A 26,879-nucleotide genomic window follows, 5' to 3' on the forward strand; every position below is an offset into this window, starting at 1 on the left:
ATGATCGGCAGTAGACTACCCGTTTCGGATTCCTGCCTGTTCACGAGGGTGGCTTCTTTTCAAATTTGTTGTTCCTCTGTTGGTAAGGACTTTGAAGAGTCTGTAAATAACTGGTAATTAGCTAATGGGTTGTTAGTTACTGAGACCTTTTGAACAGCCTTTTTGGTAAAGCAAAATAACTTACATTACACCATGTTTAGGGAATATTCTTCTTTATATACTGAGTACGCAGGTGGGCAAGCCTGTTTTGCACTTCTACTCCTGTATCCGACAGTAAATCTGCTATTACTCCATCTTCTTCTGGGGCGTTCCCTCTTTTCATACTTTTTTAGAGAAATGGTTAGTTTATCTGGTGTTACCTTGATTTCGGGTGTGTGGTTCTATTGTCTTTGATACATACAGTTCTTTGTAAAATTCTTCAACTCTCTTTCCCATTCTGTCTTTGCATTAAATGGCTTCACCTTTTTGTCTTTCAGTGATGTAATTTGTTGCTTTCCTAGTGTCATTTTACTCCTTACCTGTTTTAGACTTTTTCCTTTTTTAATGGTTTCTTTCATCTGATCCATGTTTCACTCTTTTTTCTTCTCTCTGTCTCTTGTTGATAAGCTTATTTAATTCTGCTCTTTATGTTTCATCCTTCTTTGTTTTTACTTCCATCTCCCTTCTTCTTTTCATGAACTCGAGGGTCATTTATGAATACCTGTTGGCAATGGTTGTATTAGTTTTCTCTACCACCTTCGCTGATTCTCTTAGCACTTATGTCAGTCTGTCATTCAACTTATTTATGCCACATTCAGCATAACTTAGTGCTTGAATTCAGTTCACTGTTTCTAACTGAAAGGCTGCTTTGTTTTTGCTTACTTTTATTGGACATATAATATGATTTCTAATCAGTTTCTTTCCTTTATTTCTGAAATTGAATCTGGCTGCGCAACCCATCATTCTGTGGGCATTTCCTATATTTACTTTGTTGATAACTATCGTTTATGATCGTGTTATTCTAACCTGCTTTAATGAAGTCGATTTCGTTCTTTGTTTCTCCACTTGGACTTCGGTCTCATTTTCTCCCCGTTCTTTTGTAAAAGAATGGTTCATTATTCTCATGTTCCACATTTCAGCAAAACTTACCACTATTTCACCTGTGACATTCCTTTCTCCCACTCTGTCTGTCATATTGTTGTCATGTCAGTGCTGTCATAATGTGTTATGTCAGCCAAGTCATATTAATATGCCCAGCACTGATTTTTTTTTTTCATCTATTGTTACTAACCAAATAGCTTCATTTACACTGAGGTAGAACAAAAGTTTGATGGACCAAAACTAATTATATTGACAGGTTTCTTAACGTATTTTAAAACATGTCTTTCAAAGCGTTCCACGCACAGACACATATGGTAACCACACCAGTCCTTCGTTTCCATTACCTGCCACTTCTAATCCTTTTCCCTCATTTTCCCCCTCCCTACCCCCTTCCCTCACACGTCAGGAAAGATATGAAAGTTCACTCTACAGCGAAATAATTGACTTAAAAGATATAAAACAAAGAGGCCAGAACAGTTTTATCCCATCAAAGGCATTTTTAAAAAGTCATCCAGATCCGAAATTTTTCGATATAAGATTAAAACTTATCATGACATAAGTCAACGAAAAGGAATATACAGAAGAATAGGAAGGTGAGAGGAACAGTTATGTAATCAGTAACGGTACTAAAATTCAACTTGATAGTGAGTCAAAGGAAAACTCTAAAGACTTTTAGCAGATGAACCGTACCGTACCAAAAATACTGGAAAAGACCTCTTAAGGCAATCGAATAACATTTCAAAATAAACTGTTTTTTATCTTAAATAATTAGTGCTAATAGCATTTACCAGGGAAAAGTCTTGCATTATTCCCCAGCAACAGCTGGTTGCAGTGGCAGTAAAGACAGTGTCGCTTGCCAGATAACTACTGGTATCGATGATATATCGAAGGAAATCAGTGAATATGCGTCATTAATCTCATGGGCCAGACCACTCTGAAAGATTTATGCTCAGCATCGAAAGTCAGTATGGGTTCAAGCAAAGTCGATCTGGCTTTGCAAACGTATTCACATTTTCCTCTGATTCGTATGAGACGGTAAAATGTGCTAAGGCAGAGACAAGACGATGTCGTAACACTTCTGTTATGCCATGCCATATCAGTGTCGCCATGTCATACTTTATATCAGTTCTGTCATATCAGCGTCACTGCTGCCACGTCATGTCACTGATGGCATGTCATTTTGTCATATCAATGCTATCATTTCATATCAGTGCCGTCATGTCATGTACAGTAGTGTCAGTGCTGCCAAGTTGTAACTTGTCATTGTGATGTCATCTCATGTCAGGTCAGTGTTTCACGTTACGTCAGTGTACTCATGCCAGTGCTGTTGCTGACTTGACAAAACAGTATTGACATGACATGATATGACGATAGCGCTGGTGCGACAGCAATGAAAGGCAGTTATAAAGTGAAAAATTTATCTTTACTAATAGACAGATAACATATTAACTTCATTGGTGACATGTGACAGAAACATGGATGGTTATGTGTTAACTACTGGAAAGCGGAACGATTCACCCGTTGTTCAGGAAGAAGTCATCTACCACCCGTGCAAAAATTGACCGATTTGTCTGGTTGTGATAAATCTGTCTCTAGCCTAGCGTCCTCGATCAATAGCACAGGCTGATCGTCAGCGGATGACATTTTAAACCTTTTTATCCTTTCTAAACCAACCCTGTTCCTCACATATCTTCTGTAACGCTTCGCACTCTCTCTGTGTGTGCAGTATATACTCTACTAACACTTTCTCTTGTATGCTTAGTAAAACAGATCCTCTAGGACTTTTAAGCCCCTTCCACACGTTCAGTAGGCATCTGTGGTGTTGGGGTGTGATAATGGAAAATGCTAAGAAAATGGTCGTGTAGACGTGATGAACTGAAGCACCATCCATGCGTCTGCTGCACTGTTTATAGCGTGTCTCATTACCATGCTTTCGAAACTGATGAGCAGCATGCTCGAACACCACAGGTGTCCTCTGACTGTGTTGATGGGCCTTTACACTCTTCCATGCTACCAATTCCTTGTTACAAAACAAAGGCAATATAGCAGCACTTCTTCAGTTTTCTAGTGTTATCCCACGCCGCTCTGCACACACTAATAATTATATTTACTGTCTTTTAACCTTCATACCTAATGTTTTCTTCACTAATGCCACTCATTTACAGTATGCGGGTTCAGCTTAATAGTCGCTGTAAGTATTTTCCCTCCACTAACTGGTCCCTGCGCCATCGTCTGCCACCACCCTTATTTATGACAAAACAACTGACCTTGTTTTATATCATTCATATATTTGTTTTTGTGTTTTTTTTTAAATTTTACCATCTACTGCCAGAACAAAACAATTCTCTCCATCTCTCCCATATACATCATCCTCAACCTACTGGCAACATGTTTGGATACATGTATGCAGCAGTATTTGGACAGATGTATGCAAACATGTTACAATGCGCTGCAAACCCGCTGGCAGCAGAGGTGTTGGGATAAGTGTGTCCATACGAGGCAGCCGAGACTTCATCATGATATTGCCAACATGATCTGGGCGCTGCTGCTCCCAGCGTGTTTGCATCTTGTTCGTTATTGTGTTGTTTGCATGTTGCCAGCACTTGTTCCAGCACACTCGTGGACACGCCTTAACAGTGCTCCGCAACCAATGTGCTGCCAAAAGCTTCCTGGTGTGCAGCGGTACATTACCCCCCAACTCCCCCATTTTAAAACAATTACGGGAAATTACTATTAATATTATATAAATAAACGGATACAAGTATGTACTGAAAATACAAAATATGGATGTAGTAAACTTTACTGTTTATTTTCATACATTCCCGTCATACGAGTACCGTAAGTTACATACGAAACCGTTGCCAGAACTCTCATTCAGTCATGGATAAAACATTTTGGAGCCTATGCGTGAGTCATTCACTATGGTGCACCTTGGCTTGTAAGGGCTTGCACATGTAAGAGTATCGGGTGCTGGTGTTTTAGTGCTATTATTATAAGAGATTATCCTGACACTGAGCTACTCACTCGGAAGGAATATATTGTACTAGAAAACTCTTGCGTCATACAGAACAGTGTGACTCGGCTCGTGATCCTTTTACTTCAGCTGCTGAAGCATCAATTGGTTAAATATCTTTGAAGATACGCAAGAAACTTATGAATATTAAGAATTATTTCAACCTAAACTTATACTCACTGAAGCAACCTTTAAGCAACCTTATATTTTGGGTAGAACTGAAAAAAAAGTAGCCTACCCAATTATCTCCAAGTGCGCTATCGATGTGATGTCATTTGCAGCAACATCTTTACGTTAACTAAGCTTTCTAGCACTAACATTTACAGTACCGTATAAAGAATTTTAAAAACCTGATATCAGATGAGGAACTTCGTGTGGGTCTCTCTGAAACAAAGCAAGACATTAAGAACTTGTGTTCTTCAGAACATGTACAAGTTTGAAATTAATTTTCGGTGAAACTGTCACATATTTATTAACTGGGAAAAACATTTTGACATTATTATTACAGAAAGGTCCAATAAATATGTTTATTTTTACTTGTCAAAGGAAAAATACATTTTAAACGAATTCGCTTCATAAACTGTCTTGGTAAAACTGCCCAAGTTTATCTTATAAGAGATAAAAGTATTTTGAAAAATGTTTCCATGTGAATTAAACAAATGCATTAAAGTGCATGCACTCAAATTAATCTCTGTAATGATTTTGTAAATTCCTTGGACATGTAGAGGTGTATAATATGTAGGAGGACTACTGGGCCTTGACAGCAGGCAGTGAAGCCTATGTCCGGAGTCGGGTATATAAAAAAAAAAAAAAATCAATATCTTACTTTAACCACATGGTAATGTACACCTACCAGTTGTGGTTTCCTTTGATCATTTGTTACCAGAAGCAAAAATAATCTAATACAATTCTGACAGAGATCATCCCAAATATTTATTATAGTCCTCCAAGAGTTCAACAAATTGAATAACGTGCGGTGAAGCAACAAGGTTGAGGTGCATTGCTCTGACACACTACAACCTCAACTCCGAAATCCATCCTCCCCCTCCAACCTTTCCCTTCATATCCAATCCTCCGGCTTCCCTCACAGCTTTTTCTTTTTTTCTTTGTATCATTTATATGCTGATTATTTACTCTAATTTATTTTTCATTATCCACTATCTTCTCTGTTTCTTTTATCATCCATTATAATCTTATTTTCCTGAATCCTCACCCCCCCCCCGGGCGCGCGCGCGTGCTTGCGTGTGTGTGTGTGTGTGTGTGTGTGTGTGTGTGTGTGTGTGTGTGTGTGTGTGTGCAATATTAAAAGCATCTCTTACGTTTCCTTCTTGCCTTCATGAATGCTACACTTACTATTGACCACATAAGTTTCGTTCCTTTCATGGCGGGTGATTTAATGAATGTAGCAACGTGGCATTCTTCCCCTCTACACCCCCTCCCTCCTTCCCCTCTACACCCCCTCCCTCCTTCCCTCTCCCCAGATAACTTCTGAGGTTTATGAAGCGTGTTGTGAAGCATCTGAACGTCTGGAGTTTACTGCATGTTACTCGATATGATGGGCACGATATATTATGCCTGTTGCTAATGAAGATTTGCCAGCTTAATGACTGTATTCATTTTTGCAGGAGTTATTAGAATTTATAAATGTGTCATGCCATTATCACCAAGTCACAGTGAGCTAATATATCTGTTCAGGCATCATCCAAATACTAAAACGTCTGGTGTCACTATTCAGACATTCTTCCATTGTTATCAACGGCTACACTCTTATAATCTGCTTAGGCCGACCAGTGCTACGAACTTGTTTATGAAATGTTCTTTTTTCTCATCCATTCATTCATCCATGCATTCATCTCAGTCGAAAGATTAAGAGCAAGAGGTTTAAAATAGGAAATATAGAATACACAAAGGTCTATGAAAGTGATATCCACATTAGAAAAAATGACTGGCAGCATCCAAGGGTGAACATACTATATGAAGTAATATTTTAATAGAAATGAGACAAGATTACCTGACAGAACAGTTAGAACCAGATAATGAAATTGTGTTGTTAATATAGGTGATATGGCAGTCCTATCACAATCTAGAGCTCAGCCATAAAATCCCTCATTACATCAGTACAATCTGTGTAATCTTTTACCTTTCTTCCTTTCTTCTTTTCTCTGTAATACCAGTATCCACTAGAATAGGACCACTGGTGAGGAGGGATCCAGTAATGGAGACATTATGTGAACGGATGTGTCACTCAGAACCCCTGTATGAAAGGGCAGTAGAAGTATGACTGGAAAGAAGCATAATAATACGGCTTCGTCTAACAGGGGTGGAGAATGAGAAGGGTCACATAGGTAATGGTGAAAGGCAAATAAAGCTTGAACACTGATGAGTTTGAAATACTGTACAGACGAAAGGAGAGACAGAGCCACGACATTAACGTGTCGAAGGACAAGGATAAACGAGGAAAGGCAAAGTGAGAGGGCTAAGGATAGGGAGACGAAAACCAGGTAAATGATATATGGGGAAGTATCATCAAATCAGGAAACATCATTTACTCTAGATTATTTCATCATATCTATAGATTTATCCAGAGTGGTGGTCATTATCTCTATATCATATATTGCTGTATACGGTATTATAGAAATAATATAGACCATTATATATATATAATATCTATCTATCTATCTATCTATCTATATATCTATCTATATATATATATATATATATATATATATATATATATATATATATATATATATATAATGATTGGTTGGGTCTGGTTAGATCTGAATTTGAGTTTTGATTGAATAGGTCGGTCGTTGCATTACGGTATATCTTGTTGGGAAAAAATGTCCTGGAACAACTGTTATGGGTTAGATGAATGAATAGGTACATAGGTGGATGGGGGAATGAAAGAAATGAAAAATATTAGGTGACTGTTCGGGAGGGCACATAGACAGATACATGGATTAGTGGGTAGTGGTAAAAATAGATGAGTAGGTAGATAGGTGGGTGGACAGATAAATAGACTGGAAAGACTGGTGAATGAATGAATGGATGGATAGACAGATGTAAATATGGACAGTGGTGGCATCCGGCAACTATTGGCGCAAGGTTGGAAGGTACAATGTGTGGCACAGTACCTATTCTCTCTCTCTGGTGAGTCTGCAGGGAAGCTAAAATACTTTTTGCTGAATTTGTGTGTGTGTGTGTGTGTGTGTGTGTGTGTGTGTGTGTGTGTGTGTGTGTGTAGATCTTGGCGGATTTTTTTTTTTTTCCGAAGAAACTGTCAGGGTAATATGGATAGACATGTAAGTACGAGTAATTAGGTAAGACACCCTAGAATGAGGAAGGAGAGATAGTATGTGAGTGGACAGAAGGATACATACGTAGGTTGATAGATTTGTGGGTAATGGTAAAAAGAGGTAGATGTGTGGATAGCGATATAGATAAACATATTAGATAGCTTGATGGCATTACAACTACAAGGATAATGGGTAGTGGCGGCGTCCAACAACACCAAGGCGAGAGCTGGGATAATGCCAGACTTCACCAGTGTCCTTTCTTTGTCTAGTTGAAGGTACGCTAAAATACTTTTTGCTGGAACCTCGTGTTTTTAAATTAGCCCATAGCCTTGTTTCCGAGAAGCCTGCAGAAAACTATGGCTGTTCTAGTTTACTTCTATACTCAAATTCTCCTCAGTATATGTCACCTGAACCTTTAACTTTTAGCAATTTCTCTAAACTATTTTTTTCTTCTATTTCTAGCTCCTGCCAACTTTCATAGATCCATTTTTTTCCAATTCTATAACTTGCAAATACTACATAACGACCTAAATCCCCTAACAACCCTTGTAAGCTTTTATCGACCATCTGATAACCTGCAAGTGAATTTTCTTAAAAGATTGTTCCATCTTCACAAACTTGTATTAAAAATTCAGTTACTTCTTATTACTCCTAGAGCCCAGCACCTCACAGTATTCTCCCTATCATCGCCACACATCTGTCCAAATCCCCCAGTATATTAACTTGCACTCTGCTGCTTTCTTGTGTAGCCTACACTCATTCACTTGTTCCTAAAACCGTTGTATGCTCGTATGCACGGAAACTAATGTAGCTGTCTGTCTGTGCCTTGCACTCACACCACACACACATCTATATATTTGAGCCCAGTTTTCGTCCCTGACAGCAACAAAACAGCAGCTTAATTCTACCTCCCCTTATAATCTTTCATACAGGAGAACACTATGTGAACATCGCTCCATAAACTAATCTCCCCTTCCCCCCCCCCCACATCCCTCTACCAAAGTAAATGCGTTTCACACACACCACATGCATACAGCTTTGCATCTTGCCATCCATTCATAAATCCATCCTTCTTATCTTTAGCATTCATTCAGGTCACATAAAAAACAGCTACTCTCATCACATCGCCTCTGACATTCACCTGAATGGCTCTTCTGCCACCTTACACCCTGTTTCTCTCACCACCCCTGCTCGGTCGCTGGCTGATGACAAGCCACGGACACATTTCCCAGGATGCTCTGTGGCTGGGTCAAAACAGAATCATTTTTATTTCGTCAGTGATCAGCATCTGAGGACCCCCTAATGACTCAGAGGCACATCAGTTGCCACGCACCCATGATGCCTTGGAGGCCTGGCACGAGGCTTAGTGGCTATTCACTTTAAACCAGTTCAGCAGATACTGGGACTGGTGCTTGTACTGGTACTAGTAACGCCCCTTGGCCCATATACTCTGGATATACCTTGTTTTTCATCAGCAACAGAGGCCCATCACAGTTCACCAAGCTCGTCAACAGTTGCCGTGAGCATCTGATGGATATGCTGTCTGGATACGCCTAGAATCCTCTGTTACTTGTTTCGACCATATTATTTGATTGCGTGGATCAGGTTATCAGATCTGATTACTGATCATGGCAGGGTGGCACGTATCTGAGGAACGGGATTTTCTTAACATCGTCCCTGTTTATGTAGGAGTTTGCGAGTCACAGATTGCACTAACACAGGAACACTCGTTTGATATGATAAAAATGCGACCGTTCTAAAGGTTGTCGACTTGGGCTACTTTCTAAGAGCAGGTAATCTACATGTGTGTTTAAGCGATGCTACACTCTGTGTGAAACAGACACGCATAAACAACACAATTTTGTTCTCTTTGTGTTTTTCTTAATCCGTTACTCTGTCCAGGTTCTAGAATTTATTATATAACTTGATCTTCGTATCCTGTACTACACTCATTAATTTTTCTGTTATGCACTCATGTAATTATTCGTTTAAATTTCATGTCAGTCTAAAATTTAGGTTAATTCACGATATCCCATATTCAGATCAGGAACTGGGGAAGTTGAAGTCCAATCGAAGTCAGACTGCTGGAAACGCCTTCATGAACCACGTCGATTTCCACGCTGAATCTGGTAAGTCTTGGAAAAGGAAGAAATTGGTTATTGGACGAAGCTGAGACGAAGACGTGGGGTGTGAAAAAAAAAGCGGAGCGTTAGGAAAAGATGGAGCGTTAGAAATGAGTGGGATGAAGGAAAGGTGTGAGTTCATAAAAAGAAAGTCCCACATTCCATATTTTTTCCCATCCTGTTTGTTAAACGTATAACAGTAGAATCATTATCGTCACTAACTATAGAAGCTAAAGCGGTATGTTCATCCCAGCACACCTAAACGTGACCCAAATTTATGTTATTTCTAGAAAAAGTATAAATCTTCTGTATCACCATGATGCTATTTCTCATTAACACATGCACTGGGAAGAATGGTTGAAAATAGAACAACAAAGCACATTTTATGAAAACTTCCAATATATTGCACAGAGAAATAACTCACAAACCCAATCATTCATCATTTTAGCCTTCAATATTCTGGTCTTCGTCTCATCAAATAATCAAGACAAAAATATGCTTCTTAATTTAAGGCAAATTGACGGAACATAAACGTCCACCTTAGTCCTGTAATATTGGCTTTATATCTCTCTATCCATCTATTTATTACCTGGCACTGCACCTTATTATGAATGAGTTTGGCAAAAGGACCTCAGGGAAATTCCCTTCTTACTCAGTGGCACGCACTTTTCCAGGACACACAGCTCTCTTTCACTTGTTCTAGCAATTTATCACTCCACATTTTTCTCGGTCTCACCCTCATCCGTCATCCAGCCACCTCATTTTCATGCATTCTGCAAGTTAGTCGTTCACTTTCCATTCCCACCACATGGTCGAGCTACCCACAACATCAGCTTCTACACCACATTCTCGAAGCCCTTTAATTTGTCATTCCTTTCCTCATTGTCATTCCTAAGGCATACCTGAGGTAACCTTTTTTATTTTTTTTTACAGGTCTCTCTCTTGATTTCGTAAATACTTGAACACTCACCCCAGTGAGGTAGAGTCGAGAAAGGACGGAAGGAGAAAGCAGGATAGGGAGAGAGGTGTCAACAGCATGCCCAGTGAAATGAACCACACATTCATTCATTCGTCCCAAAGCTCCCGGATTTTTGGCTCTATCTAGCAGGCCTAACAACCTGCGCTGATAGTTTGTTTTGGTAACTTTCTTAAGGTAACGATAAATAAGGAAACCTGTATCCGAAAGCAAAGAAAAGAAATTGTATGGTTCTCAGTCAGGGAATTTCTCAGGACTTCATACAGGCTCTTTTGAACTGATTACACTACTAAACTTAATTTTATCCCCCTCGTGATCTTCAGAATGGCATATACGTTATAGGCTGTTCAGCTACACGACGCTAACGGTTTCTGTGACGGTGCATAGTACACGAGTATTTTTGGCATCAAAAGATATTCCCCAGGAAGAAAGTTTTTTTTTCTTTATCTTTCTTTCTTTTTGCTTTTTACCAATTCACCCTGAAGAGTTCAGCCGATCTGCGTCTGTTTACTCGAACAAGATAAGGGTGGCAATCAAGGTTTCACGTAGTCCCTTAGCCTCAAAATGTTTCAGATCTTTCGTCGCTGAGAACAGCTCAACAGCCCTTTTTGTCTCGGGCAGCAGCAGCCAAACCAAGTGGTACCAAACTGACTCAGCCTTCCTGCAAGGATCCCATTTTCTTCCCTGGATATAGTGCACCCCAGCATAATCTCATCTTGTGTCGGGAGTCAAACCACGGGTCAAACCGAGGATGGTCAGATAACCTGGAAGAGGATGATCCAAGACAAGAGTCATTCATCAGCCAATACCTCGAACACCTCTTCAGGCAGTACCAGTCCCCCACAGTGCTCATCGCCTGAATTCAGGGGTCCTCTCGACTTGGTTGTTCACAGTGAAGAAGGCGATACCACTTAAGATCTTTCTTGTTGATACTTCTCATGCACTCTGTCACCCCCCAAATCCCTCCACATTGAACACTTTGCTGCACATAACTTTGTTCCTAGCAAACTTTTTATCTGAAATAATAAATTTCCTTCAAACTGCTTCTTTACTTTGTATGGTATACCCACCGTTGTTTCAGCAATCAAAATAACAGCTTTACATACTATGATTTGAATGTTAATGATTAACCTAATGTTATCTTCGTCATCTCCAGGTCAGGGTGAGATGAAGCATCTCCCGAAGTCCCTGGATAAACTGAAGGTTCAACGGAGGGAAAGCTTGACTGAAGCTCTCATGTTCCCCATCGATCACCTCGACGAGGGAGGTTAGTGAGGCAGAGCTGAGGGACATGGGGCTGTAAGGAGCAAGAGCAGGTGTCGTGAGATGTTAGTAAAGAATAAGTATGAGATGAAGGAAGCAAGAGCAAATGTAATGAGAAAATGGGGGCAAAGACTAACTATGAGATTATAACACAATGGACGGAAGGGAATACATGAAGTAAATATAGGGAAACGTTCCAGTTTACTGTGAGTGAAGGAAAGAGAATGTAAAGCTTAAGAAGGGTGTGGCATGGTGAGTGAGAGATCTGATAGTACTGCAGTAATGGAATGAAGATTCCTCTTCATATCTCCCGTGCCTTCCCACTTTTGCATTAAACTTTCCCATCGGGAGCTAGATCATACACCTTGATTTTCTTCATGTATGTGTGCTTCATTTACATGATTACTTCTGATGTTCTTTCATTCTTTTATATTAAGCCCAAGAAAATGCCAATAACAGTGTGTGCAGATAATTAGACTTGAATAAAATCGATTTGGAGATGTGTTAATACAAGTCTTTCATGACACGGTAGGGGGTGCAGGATAGGTTGGGATGGACATTGGAGGCAGACCACCACAGGTGAAATTTCTGTCTATCTAGCTGCCTTCCTATTCTAGCCAGATGTCAGTCCAGCAAGTTTTGCCACAAACGAATCTCCACCTTCTCACTTTGCCTGCCATTTCTCCGCCTCACACCTAACTCTTTCTTACATCTTTCCACTCCATTCCTACATCTCATCTCCAGTTCTCCCCTTTCCCTCCATGTACTTCACTCAGATACACTCTCCTATCACTATCTCATTCTCAATGCACTCTATATGACCCAACCATCTCAAAATATTTCTAATGCTTTCCAGCCCATTCATAGCAACACCATAGGACTCCTTCACCTTCATGTCTACCTCTCTCTCCACGCAACAGTGCATGCTCCTGTCTAATAACTCATTTCCATTGCTCCCAGTCTTGACTTGTGTCTTTCAAACATGGTTCACGCTTTATTTCTTTATGTTAGAATGGTGATTACAATACTTACACGCAGCGGCTTTTTGTAATTCATTGCTCACTTCTCTATTCCTTGACACTGCCCTCAGTAAGCCAGCAACCTCTCTTCCCTGCTGTGCTGTTACATGCACTGTATCCTCTTAATTTCAGTCCTTACTTTCTGAATGTGGGCACCGGAGGCTGGCTGGTAATCATTATTGTGGTATTAAACCATGTGGTGCCATGGGTGGAAAAGAATGGGTGGGATGGTTGTGAATGGTGGGGCATGAAAGAGGAAGTATACGCTGTATCGATCAGTGTTGTTGGCAGGGGTAAGGTGCATGACAAAGGTGGGAGGGCAAAAAATGGGTGAGGTTCTCAGAGAGAATGGGTGGTGTGGGTCTGGTAGGATAAGAAGATGGTGTATCGTGGAGGAGTATGGTAGGGAAAATACACCCTTTAAGACGGTTGTTGTATGAGGGCCAGCACTGGAGGTGAAAAGCTGTAAGCGACCGAAGTTTGGCGTGGAGTAAAGCTGAGAAGGTGGTGAGGAGTGGGACAGGGCGGGGATAAAACATGCCTTGCGATGATAGGCCTTGTTGGTTGTCCAGTATGGGGATAATAATGGATTATTTCAAAGCTTCGTTTCTCAGAACATCATTCATCATCATCCTAACCATCATCACCATCGCGCAATATTTCCCCACCCGCAGATAAAGTGAGGTAAGGTACGAAAAGCCAGGAAGGAAACAATACGAGAGTGGGGAGAATTAATCGACAGCATCCCCAGTGACATGGATCTCATAACCATTAGTTCACAATTCAGGTCCCCTGAATCCTGACTTTATCTAATATGTACATTTGTCTACACGTAGCTTCATCTTTACCTGTCCATCAGAGTCAGTCTGACGACTGTCAAGTAAAAAAAAAAAAAAAAAAAATGTGCCAAGTCTTATTATATACTCATTCGTACAAAATTCATCCAGCCAGATCGATCCCTTGTCATTTCCCTGTCATCGTCAGTTCTTACACCTTTCTTTCTCACACACTCATTTACCATATCTATCCACCTTCTTCTTGGCCTACCGCGCCTCCTCATAACTTCAGACTCACACACATATTTATACCCACTCCATCCTTATGATCATACCATATACCAAACAGTCTAAGCACAGTCTCATCATCTCTGTTGTCCACTGAATTCTTTACGCCACATTTTTCACGAATCAAATGATTTCTTCAGTAGGAAGAGTAAACACAATGTCGTGACGAACATGATGGCTTATGTTACCAGACGTTTCTTCAAAGGTTCTGCAAATTCGAACAGTGCTCCAAGAAATTGTCTACGAAGACCTTGGATTTAAAGTTTCTCATCACGCCACTGAAGATGACATTACGGAAATGTCGAAAGGTCTGGTAATAAAATCCATTATGTTCATCACGACATTGTATTTACTCTTCCTACTGAAGATTAGGTTCCCCAAGGACGAACCAGTATCAAGTGTGAAATGATTTCTTATTTTTTCCATTCTCCGCATCCATATGTTTCCCAATAATTCAGCCTCCACACAAGAAGACAACATACAGGGGTTGTATCAATAGGTCTTCTAAGTAACTTCGTCCAAATTTTCCGAAAACTGTATAATTAATTTCAGTTCTCCTTTCAGCAAATACCGTCATGGTTACTTTAATAGCCCCCTCCTGCCTCCATTCATTGTTACGTACACATTAGGTTATTCAGTAGCACGATATTATCAGTTCATCACTAGCATCATACACTATAATAATATAATCAAAAATCAACTTCGTCATTTGACTATAATATAATCCTTGCCATCTCCAGGCCAGAGTGAGATGAAGCCTCTTCCAAATCCTCTGGATAAACTGAAGAATCGGCGCAGGGGAAGCATATCAGAAGCACTCCTGTCCCATGCCGGTCACCTCGACGTGGGAGGTTAGTAACGTACAGCTGAGAAACGCGAGTAAAGGGAGGAAAACAGGTGTGTTGACATGATGGGGTGCCCTCTCTAATCACCAGCTTGTTCTTGGCATCGTAATACCTGCACTAACAGGTTGCGTTAGTGCACTTTATTCTTCTTGTCTCCAGATGATTATGTTCAGCTTTGGACTGGTTGTTAGTAGTGAATACTTTGTCTAATTAATCCAGTTAAAAATTCTCTCTTAAGCAATATATTGTATGTTCGTACTGTGTCAGAGGGATTACAATGCTTAATAAGCCACTGGATCAGAGAGGTTACGTCCTGGTGTGGGGTGTCCAAGGAGCCGGTGGTTCATGGGAAAACATGCCCAGTTCGGAAATGGAACGACTCGAGTTGGATTCTCAGACGGGTGAGAGTTTTGGATAAATGTTATTTTCCTCTTGTCCCTGTTCAACCAGCAGTACAGTTGAAGTTCTAGATGTAACACTGACTCTTGTCGGTCATATGCTAGAGAAAGATTGGGACTTAGCAAAAACTAGCTATCTTAACCAGGTGCAGTTATCCTGAGGCCTCCTTTTCAGAGTTGGTTAGGCGTCATTATTTGAAAACTTCATTTTCCAAATTTCGTATTTTGCATCAGAGTTTCGGCAGCGGAATGCTGTAAATGTTTTTTATAACAACATTTGTAAGGCTGGATGAAGGTATGAGTGGTTCAGTACCCTTAATGAAGTGAGACATGAGTGTGTGATGACGTCATGATTCGGTTTATAAATAGAGTTATTGAGAGAGGTCAAAAACGAGAGTTACAGAGATAGGAAAGATGCAGGAATTGAGTGGGAATAAGTGGAATGTTTCAAACGTGAATTATGGAGACGAAGCTGTGTTGCTACTAGTTAACGGGATCTTAAAAACTTTCATTTTCATGCAAATGTCTCTTAGTGGCGAGATGTTAAAAAGTAACAGAATCCCCGATAGAAGAACCTAATACAGTTAGAGTTGAGGGTACTTGCTTCTCCCCATCCCTACTGGATGGTGGGCTGTTGTTTGGTCATCCTCCAATACACAGACTCAAGCTGATCAATAGGCTAGTTATGACACGTGCGTAGCGGCCCCTCCCACCAAGGACAGTTGGGCTTCGCCCAAGATTTAACTCTTAAATAGTTATCATCTATATTCACATACACCAAACTTGACACAGATCTGCTTTGGCATACCAGGCAAGCCCATGCGAAATTTCAACTCATTCCGTCCAACGGTATGACCTGTAGAGTGTTGCCAATGTCGCCGAAAAATCGGGGCACAAAAATGCTCGTGGCTGTCGCAAAACTGACCAAACTCAATTATAATTTACACCATTGTTGTCAGCTCATCGTTCCGCGTCTTTTGATGTATGGCACGTCGAGATCCGAGAGAGTCAAATGTGGACACACACACACACACACACACACACACACACACACACACACACACACACACACACACACACACACACACACACACACACACACACACACACACAGAACGTTTATTAGCATACTATTATTGATGCTTTTGTTTCTCATTTTGGTTTGAGAAACTGATGTTGTCTATAATAATCTTAAAAGAATGTTTATGCATTCGTGTTTTATATTATTTACGATAACAACACAGACATTGAAATGAACCTGACTTCCGTGAGTCTTTGAGGCTAGGGGCTTGTCAGCCTGAATTAACCAAGCAGTATATTTCTCCACAATGGTAATTAAAACACTGACACATCAGTTAATGAGATAAGTGATTTTGAAAATGACCTTGTCACCTACCATATAATTATCTGCATTAGTTTTACCGCATGTAATCTTGACATCCTTCCTATAATCGTGGTGTTATGGGCGACAGTGAGTGAGGCTGACGGGCTACCAAATTAGTATACAGGGTGGCCTTACTCTGCCCTCATACCTCTGAGGAAATGATTCATATGACACCGCAGAGTCAAGTAGAATTTCTGACGTGAGGAAATGTCCATGACAGTATGCACACAAAATGGCGTAAGTTTCTGATGTTCAACGTATGAATAATTTAATATGTTCCGATCTCGTAACAGGATAATTAATGTTGGTAACGGGACTTAGTAGGAACCCTGTAAAATACCACATCTAACTCTGCTGTGGAAGATTGACCACTGAGCATGAAAAATATGTTAGCTAAATGTCTCCAAATTTTATCACTGAGTTTTGGTAACGATGAATGACCCAAATAATGCTGCCTTCATTTGCGTATATAATTAAAAAAAGTTTCATAACTTTTCACACAAGGTGTTCTTAAGATTGTTGTTAAGATATGTCACAAAATAAGTTTATTCTATTCAACTCCAGCTGCTCTCAAAGACAGCCCATCTCGCATTAATAATACCAGCCCCTTTTGTGATCATCACCTCAACGCACTCTACCACCTGAGCGGTTTTGCAATCCAGCACCGATAGTTCAGAATCTCAGTACGAGGTAGGAAATTACGCGTTTGATAATTAATATATGGAACAATTTCACCATTTAAGTAACGTAAAAGAAAAGATTGTTATTAATCGAGATAGTTTCTTAACTGTCAAACCTCGGGCAGTTTCTGCTAGCGAGTAAATCTGTCTGGCTTTAGCCGGAATAAGACAGACCGGCGCCAGCCAGAATTAAGTAAATGTGTTGTAACCTGAGAAATAGGGTTAAACTGCGACCTATATAGTTAAGTTAAATATTCATGAAGCTCTTCACAGCACTGAAACTTTATATAACAGTGCGTTTCTTGGCGGTTGAGATTCCATAATTATATGCACACACAATCGCCAAAGACGATGAGTATTCGTATGCGCTTACAATAACAGAAATGTATGAACATTCTGTTCCTTAAAGTATTCTCATAAAAACTGTCTCACAAATGTCACTAAAATACTCATTCAGTAGCCAGTCCAGCCGCCTTCCTTTTCATTCAGTGATGTGACTTGCTTCTAGTTTTGACAGCCTATACTTGTCTAGTAGCTCATGTATCAGAATCACTCCCATCACGTCATGCAGTACACCGTAATCGTCGACACAATGCCAAGATGACACGCAGAAGATCTCACAGTAAAGGTGCAGTTTTATGAAAGATGAAAGAGATGTCTTCTGCACCTTATTTTCCCATTAAGTTATACATTAGCATTTTTATCATCATTGTGAGGGAATATACTGCTTGGGAAAATCAGGGTGGACATCACGAACCCCCAGTACCAAAACACACCTAGTCATATGCGGCCTCTGTAAGTTTTATGTCATGGTCATTTAACCTTTACCTGTGCTGTTATTGTAAGAATGGATAAATATTTAGTGAATTTATCGCTGAAACAATAACATATTTCCAATCGATAATGAGAAACGAACGTATCAAAGCTTGACTATTGATCACCACGAGTCTGTGTCGGGGGATGACCAAACAACGACCCACTGTCCAGTCAAGATGCTAAAGTTCTCCTGTCCGGGACTGGACATGTAAAAGAAGAAGTCTAACCCTCCCAATTAGAAAAATGTCTCTCCTGAGGTGAATGTGGTAGGTGGGGGCGCTCACCATCCACTCACTCGATGTAGTGCTGCAGTCGGGTGTCTGCCCTTTCGTCCATCCTTCATTCCTTCCATCCTCTTCTGTCTTCCTTTCCTTCTTTCTTTCCTTGTCCTTCTGCCTACGGGTAACTTTACACTCCCTCTTCTGTCTTTCTTTCCTTCATTCGTTCCTCTTCCTTCTGCCTGTGGGTGCCTTTATACTGAGTGACAAGCCAAATGGTTTCCTGCACACCAGGAAACCATTTACTACGCTGGGTGGTAATCATATAACCAAATTTTGGCGCCTGGTGGTTTAGTGGATAATTACTGCGCTCCAATCGGATTGAACAGGTGAAGGTTTATATCCAAGGGGTGGTCGGGGTTGATTGCTCATGTAATGCCACTCCGGGATGAGTGAGGCTGGTCACTCTTATCTTAAATGTCGGGACCAACTGCCTAGCCCGGGAATCCTATGCTCCTCATGGGGCAATGTAGGATCGGATGATGGATGGATGGATGGATGAATTTAGTAAGAATGTAAAGAAACAAGAAGAAAAGAAACGATAAAAATATCATGTACTGAAAGGGTTAACTCTCTCATGGCTGAGACAACTCTGATACTCTATTCAAGCTAAAAACATAAGATTTTATTCAGCCAAGAGTGGGTCTAAGGAGCCTAAGAGTGTTAATACTGTCACCAATGTCTCTCTCATGACTGTAAAATTCTAGTTTTCTATTGCAGTTAACACCATGCAATTTTATTCAAGAGTTTGGCCTTGGAGCCTGATAGTATTAAAAACTGAAAATTCGTTAGGAAGAATATGACAGCAAACCTGTCGAATCTGCCTGCAGTGTGACGAAATCCAAGAACACAAACAGGGGATGCACAAGCGCCCTCGTGTTTACCTTACCGAGAGTGGGCCGAAATTTGTAGTCAAAACACATGAGAGAGGACATTGAGCAGAAGAAATCGTTAAGAATTAATTGTTGCTAAATCTCTAAGGTCACTTACAATACATCCTTGTGTGAAATCTGGCACGATGGAATCGTGGAGTTGATGGGCACAAATTAATAATTATATAAATTAAATGAATAAATATATAGATTAAATAAATAAATAAATAATAAAGAAACAAACACCGCTTGAGAAAACATCATTCAGAATCAAACGCACAATATCAACTACTGGACTCTGATTGATTGCGTATGCAAGTTTCCGATACAAACGTTTGTCAAGTTCAGAGCTTTGTTACATACATACATACATACATAAATACATACAGGCTCTACATGAAGAGTATAGTTGCTCTGAAACTTTGTTCTGACTTCTAAATCCCTCTGATGAACTTCAGTCCTTCTTCCAGCACATACTAACAGCCTCGTCTATTCCTTACATCACCTTTATTGTTGAAAATCTGTCAAGCTGTTGAACTATACCACGCTATTTATATCACACACTATATTGCTGATGTCCAATATCTGCTTAATCAAATTTTAACTACCTCCAGGCCACAGTGAGATGAAGCCATTCCCCAAGGCCCTGGATAGACTGAGGCTTCACCGACGTGGAAGCATAACAGAAGCACTCCAGACCCATGCCGGTCACCTTGACTTAGGAGGTTAGTAACTTACAGTACGGCCGAGAGAGGCACGAGCGAAGGGTGTGTGAGCATGAGTAGTGAAAAGATGGGGTAAACAATAAGGATGTGATTATGCACACGGTGGGTGGATATGGGGCCAAGGTGTTCCGTGGTAGTGTGCTGTATCCCAGTCTTCGTGTGTTTTGAATTGTGGAATTTAATGCTATTATTTCATGGTCCAGTGAGGGTTTAAGGGATGTCAGCAATGTTCCGTGGCTCAAGACTAGCTGTAGGTCTATGTATTATTTTATGCCTCGTACATGATAATATATCCCAGTAAGAACAGAGTGGCTGCTTACTAACAAATCTTCACGATATTTTTTTCTTGCCTCTCTTGTGGCCTTATCAGTATAATCTATGGGACTTAACCCCTTAGCATCACGATGTCTTGGTCTGATTTATACTAACTTTGCCAGTGCCAGAGTAGCCTACTGTATTTTAAAGTTACAAGAGCCTTTAGTAGGGAAGGGGTGAAGTCATTACCAAGTTTCCTCCCATCACCCCTGCTGTTGTAGGTTCCATACAATAAATCTTTCATTATTATGACACTGGCATATAAACACCGTCCTATTCTTCAACTCCAAAAGGTATGAAGCCTCTCCCGAAGGCACTCGAGTTGCTGAAGAAACAACAACGAAGAGGCAGTATTGCAGATGCCCTCCTGGCTTACTCCAAAAACCATGATTCGTCAGGTTCGTACTGTGTGTGTGTGTGTGTGTGTGTGTGTGTGTGTGTGTGTGTGTGTGTGTGTGTGTGTGTGTGTGTGTGTGTGTGTGTGTGTTTGCGTGCGTGCAAACGCGTGCATGTAATGGACTTGAAAGTTTCAAAGTCCTGAATGATGGGTGAAGTGACGTACGGCCCGTGGCACTGGGTACTCTGTTCGTAGTTTTCCTGTTTCTGATTCTGGATCCCTCCTTCCCAAAGTATTAGTGGGAATCTCGGTTGGATGATGACGATGATGATGATGATGGTGATAATGATGATGATAAAAAGTATACGACTACGAGGAAACGCATGGTATCTGTCTATCTATCTATCAGTCAATCAGGCAATCAATCTGTTCATCTGTCTATCTATCTATCTATCTATGTTTATCTATCTGTCTGTCTGTCTGTCCGTCTGTCTATCTGACTATCTATCTGTCTATACGTGAAATCGTTCTCATGCAAGAAAAGGAAGAGCAAGGAATTTGGGGAGAGTTCCCCCTCCTTAGTTGCTTACACAGAAAGGAAAAAAGTTTTTCTTCATCCCCCGCCCCTTCTCTTTTCCTTAAAATCCATCAGAATTTTCCTGCTTGTAAATTCCACTTCCCTCTCCAGAAATGAACTAACACTGACACTATTAGCAACGATCATCGTCAGACACATATCGCAGTCTCCTCTTATCCTCCATACCCCCATCTTCAATCACGGCTCTTTATTAAATTTCGTAAAGGTATGAAGACAAAGTTTTTAAAAAATGAAAAAATAAAAGCATAATTTAAATAGTGGGAAATGCAGAAGCAAATGAGACTATATTTTTCCTTGAAAAGATGTGATCATAACCTCACCTTCATTCACAGTTACTTCCCTGAATTACAGACAGTACCCGTAACTGAACATAAATATGATTTTTCTATTGTACCCTATTTTCAGGATATAGAGTACTGTCTTTCACTTGCCGTATCACTTAATAAAGATTCCTGGTCATTTTTAACCGTGTCCCTTAGAAGAATAAATGGACCATTCCAATTCCGTCCGTCATAAGCAATTTAGGTTCTTTCGATGAAGAAAACACAACTGCGCCTGCGAGACCTGGCACGAAGCTCTGTGTTCATCCACCATAGACCTGCACAACATGAGCTGCTGCCGGTAATGAAGAATACCGGCATCTTTATCAGAGAGAAATACTTTTAAAAGTTCACCGTATTGCACCGGCACAGCAGCAGCAGGCCAGGCAGCTTTGTGACTTTGATGGACGACATATTACTGAATAATGCTATATATTTCAGACTGCGAAAGAATGACGTGTGGCACTTTCCTTGACTGAAGTAGAATCATTTTTTCCTCACTCTTCAATACAGAAGAAACTCGACAGAACTATTTTAATCAATCTCGGCACTTGTTGTCACATTGTTGTTGTAAATTTAATTATAATGAATTTGTTTTAACTTGGCGAAGACCACCAACCCCTTCCAACTCATGTGATTGCCAAGCGTAGTCAGACTGGAGGGTCGATCTGATTAACAATCAAGGAGTTTCATTCGTACCTCGTGCCTAAGTCTCATCGAATTTATAAAACCTCAACTCAGTTTTCACGCTGCGGGAGTGATTTCGTTCCGTCAGGCAAAAGCAAATTGGCTATAATTCTCCATATTCATCGCACTAACAACGCATGCCAAGATAGTTCAAGTCAGTCTTACTTCTCTTTTGGCACCTCCAGGCCTGAATGACATGAACTCTCTGCCTAAGGAGCGGGAAGTCCCAAGGCATCAACGAAGGCAGAGTTCACCAGGTGCCATTCTGATGCACGCCAATTACTACAGTGATGGTCAGTATTGCGGAGGAAAGTAGATAGTAGGATGCAGAGAGAAAGTAGATTGTAAAGAGTGAGTAGGGTGTACCAATGGAAAACGTGTATGTAATGTAGAAAGTGAATATATATATATACATATATATATATATATATATATATATATATATATATATATATATATATATATATATATATATATATATATATATATATATATATATATATATATATATATATATATATATATATATATAAGAGATACAGCTAGAGATAAAGTGAGAGTGATTAAAGTGTAGAAAGAGAGGGTGGGTAGGGTGTGGAGAGTGAGTAAGGTGCAGAGAGTGAATATATGTATATATGATAAGATTAGAGATACAGCTGGAGATAAAGTGAGAGTGAATAAAGTGTAGAAAGAGAAAGTGAGTAGGGTGTGGAGAGTGAGTTAGGTGTAGACAGTGAATAGGGTGTAGAAAGTGAGAATGGTAAAGAGAGTGAGTAGGGTGCAGAGAGTAAGTAAGGTGTAGAGAGTGAATAGGGTGTAGAAAGTGAGCAGGGCAGGGCTAGGAGCAGGTCTGCATTATTAAGCACAGATTAACAAAAGGGCCATACATCGTTTTGTCTCTGTATTCTCCCTCAGTCTGAACACTCATACACAGAAAGAAACGAGAAATTCACAATCATATTATCTGCGTTTACATTTTCTGTCAAATACATAAATAACTAGAAAGGACTCAGAGAGCGCATACCTCCGCCAGTGCCGTTAAAAAGGATCGGGATCCGGATCCACTCCAAAAATCAATAAATTCTTTCTTGGTCCATGGCCCACCTTTCCACAAAATTTCATTGAAATTCATTAAGAACTTTTGGAGATATTGTGCGGGATACTCCGGATCCGGATCCGCCTCCAAATTTAATCATTTCTTCCTTGGCCCATGGCCCACTCTTCCACAAAATTTCATCAAAATCTGTCCATAATTTTTTGAGTAATCCTGCAAACAAACAAACAAACGCTGGCAAAAACGTAACCTACTTAGCGGAGGTAAAAAGAAAAGCCCAAAGCTTTCTGTTTTGTGCTTGTTTATTTGTTTATTTTCAATCATCTGAGTCGGTAAAAGGTCCAAACAAAAACGAGTCAAGGGCCGGATTTGGCAGGCAGGCCGCCAGTTGAACAGCTCTGGAGTAGGGTGTAGAGAGTGAAGGACTGAATAGGGTGTAGAGAGCAAGCAAGTGAGTAGGATGTAAAGAGTGAGAGTGTGTAGGATGTAGAGAGTGAGACTTAGAAGAGTGTGCGTAAGGTGTAGAAGATGAGGGAGTGAGTAGGGTGTAAAAAAGGAATAGGGCATAGAAAATGAGTGGAATGAAGCAATTGGAAGAATGACCGTGGAGAAAGAGAATGGAATCGAGGGAGAGGTTGGAATTTGAGATAGACGTGCGATGTGAAGAATATGGGAAAAGACAGAAAGGATTTATCTCAAGATCTTTCTTCATTCCTGTGTACCATGCCATTTCCAAGCATCTCGAAACTCGAAATTAAAGAATGTGATTAACTGTTGTTGTCAGTTCTTCTCTAGAGCAAAATTACTGAATCCCAAGGTTGGATGAATCTTCTGGTAAAGAATCTGACCAAACATCATTGTCAGAAATGCAATGAGGGCAATCTCCATCACTTTCCTCCCCTCTTATTTCTCTGGTCTTTGTCACCCATTCCAACCCCTACGCTTGAATTCTCAAAGGTGGTCATTACCTCTGTCATATTTGACGCGCCGCTGAGTGTATATTATCGTCACTTAAACTCAAAGGACGAGATTATCATCCTACACGGTCACAGAAGCTTCACGGGTACAAGAGCATTGTCGGGGGTTACGAGTGCCTTGATATCAAAGGGGCCATGGTCACTTTCGTTTTGATTTCCGAGGAAATGAAATGAATCATTATAATTCTGTCAGTGATCAGCAACTGAATAACCCCCTGTTAGATATCCGCCTGCCATATCCATGAAACGCTGTTGACGTGGGTGCTAGCACGGGGATCAATGGTTATCCACCTTCAGCCAGCACAGCAGATGCAAGAACTGGCACTGGTACTAGTACTAGTACTGACAGACGTACTGACAGGGCTGTCTAGCCTCCTCATTCCGGAGTACTGTACATCTTCACCAGTGACAGATGTTACTTATAATTCACTATCATGTTCATGGACAGTTGCCACAAGTCAGGTACTTCTGTCAATATGCGGTATTACTTGATAAACCTTTATGATGTATCTCGAAGATAGTATGGAATCAAGATTGACCATTATGGTAGATCCCACGTGACAATAGAGAAATCTAATTTTATCTTGGCTTTAGCAGCAACACATGCTTACATGTCATCATATGAGCACTAATGCCCTTACCGGCAGTTTTACCAGGGTGATGGGGGAGGAGGGGAGGAGGCGCATTTCGTTTTTTTTTTTTTTTTTTTTTTTTTTTTTTGAGATCCTTAAATTATTCCCTGCCACGGTCGGGATCGGACTCGCAATCTTCAGAATCAGTAGTTCGCTTCTCTCACACCTCATTTACTATACACCTGCCTCAGACGTACACGATAAATACGGTACTTATCCGTGTTGACTCTGAAACATTAAACAGGTATTCTGAAAATATCCCAAGAAATATTTGCACTAAAGTATGCTCTGTATTATGATATGCCGAAACGGAATGAAATTAACAGCTCTGTTTGTATCTTCTGTAAACTGAGCCAATACCACAGCCGACTGTTGCTACAGAGAATAGCGTGCTGTTTCTTTCTGCCAGGGGGGGAGAAGTTGAAAACATTTTCCGATAAGTACAAAATGGTTGGAGGTCACTCTCATTATAAATCAAAATTATTTTCTCTTTGTAGATTTCCATTTCATTCCAGTTTACCAGTTTCAACATTATCTACGTCATCTCTCTCTCTCTCTCTCTCTCTCTCTCTCTCTCTCTCTCTAACACACACACACACACACACACACACACACACACACACACACACACACACACACACACACACACACACACACACACACACACACACACACACACACACACACACACACACACACACACACACACACACACACACACACACACACACACACACACACGGTTATATACTTCAAGTCAGGATATCATCAGAAACAACGCTAATCAGTCGCCTCCTCCAGGGGAACATGACCTGAAGTCGCCGCCGCAGATGGTGGCAATGCTGAGGCAGCCACGGCGCCAGAGTTCCTCCGTCACCTCTGACCATGTCAACTACTACGGTGTGGCAGGTGAGTCACGATGCCATGTCACGATTCCTTGGAGGTTTACGGTCATGTCATGAAGCCCGTGCACACGATGACGTCTTTATTGCTTAATTTTGCTACTGCTTGACAACTTTCAGGTTAGGAGAGTTTCCTAATAGTGAATGAGGTTAGAAAAAACAATATTTGAACTCTAGTTCGAAGAATCTCTCCTGATCTAAATAAATGGATCTTAAGATCACATGAATAAGAAAAAAAAAAGAGTAAGTCATCAGACTAAAAGTGTTCAAAACCGATTACGCAGCTATATAATCAGACCCCCGGTGTCTCAGAGTCATTTATGGAACGGCTGTGAAGGTCCAATGCAGTTAGCCTGCACTCCACGTTACAGTTCAGCAGCCAGGTAGAAAAACCGAATACATTTGACTGTCAGAAACTTGGGACCTGCATTTACCTTCGCCCTCTAAGTTTTAGTAATACGACTCATAACCTTTATATGGGCGCCTTCTTTGGTTTCTCGTCTTTATTACCTCTGTCAGGGAGGTTATCTTATACCCTGCGTTGATTTGTTTGTCTCTTTGTCTGTTGGCAGGATTACTCAAAAAGTTATGAACAGATTTTGATAAATTTTGCGGAAGGGCGAGCCATGGTCCAAGGAATAAATGAATAATTTTGGGGTTGGAGCCGGAACCGGAGTATACCGCACAATATCTCCAAAAGTTCTCAATGAATTTCAATGAAATTTTCTGGAAAGGTGGACCATAGACCAAGAAAGCATTGATTGAATTCGGAAGAGGATCCGGATCCGAATCCTATATCAATGGATCCGGATCCGTGATTACTAAAAAAAAAAAAAAAAAAAAAAAAAAAAAAAAAGCTTTGAGTGGATTTTGATTAAATTTTGTAGAAGGGTGGGCCGTGGGCCAAGGAAGAAATAATTATATTTTGAGGCGGATCCTGATCAGGATCCGGAATATCCCGCACAATATCTCCAAAAGTTCTTAACGAATTTCAATTAAATTTTGTGAAAAGGTGGGCCATGGATCAAGAAACAATTGATTAAATTTTGAGGCGGATCCAGATCCGGATCCAATATCCACGGATCCGGATCGGATCCTTTTTAATGGCAATGGCACTGGCGGAGGCATGCGCTCTCCGAGCTCTTTCTAGTTACCTCATTAGTTTGTTGACGGGAGCTTACTTTTACCTCTCTTGGTTTTCCGTCTCTTCTGTGTTTGCTGT

At 40.5% G+C, this 26,879-nt stretch overlaps 1 protein-coding gene across 1 annotated transcript in view; it reads left to right on the forward strand.

Annotated features, from left to right (window-relative positions):
• LOC145391508 (uncharacterized) overlaps window positions 1-26,879 on the forward strand; it is a 208,150-nt gene that overhangs the window by 174,002 nt on the left and 7,269 nt on the right. The window contains exons 5-10 of the mRNA XM_080266136.1: window positions 11,648-11,758; window positions 14,578-14,688; window positions 19,725-19,835; window positions 20,444-20,548; window positions 22,278-22,385; window positions 25,557-25,664. Of these exons, the coding sequence (XP_080122262.1) occupies window positions 11,648-11,758; window positions 14,578-14,688; window positions 19,725-19,835; window positions 20,444-20,548; window positions 22,278-22,385; window positions 25,557-25,664 (654 nt within the window). The remainder of the gene's footprint in view (window positions 1-11,647; window positions 11,759-14,577; window positions 14,689-19,724; window positions 19,836-20,443; window positions 20,549-22,277; window positions 22,386-25,556; window positions 25,665-26,879) is intronic.

Source organism: Coenobita brevimanus, chromosome 18, assembly GCF_032717465.1.
Source record: "Coenobita brevimanus isolate Jiangsu-jjx chromosome 18, ASM3271746v2, whole genome shotgun sequence".
In the NCBI taxonomy this organism is placed as follows: domain Eukaryota; kingdom Metazoa; phylum Arthropoda; class Malacostraca; order Decapoda; family Coenobitidae; genus Coenobita; species Coenobita brevimanus.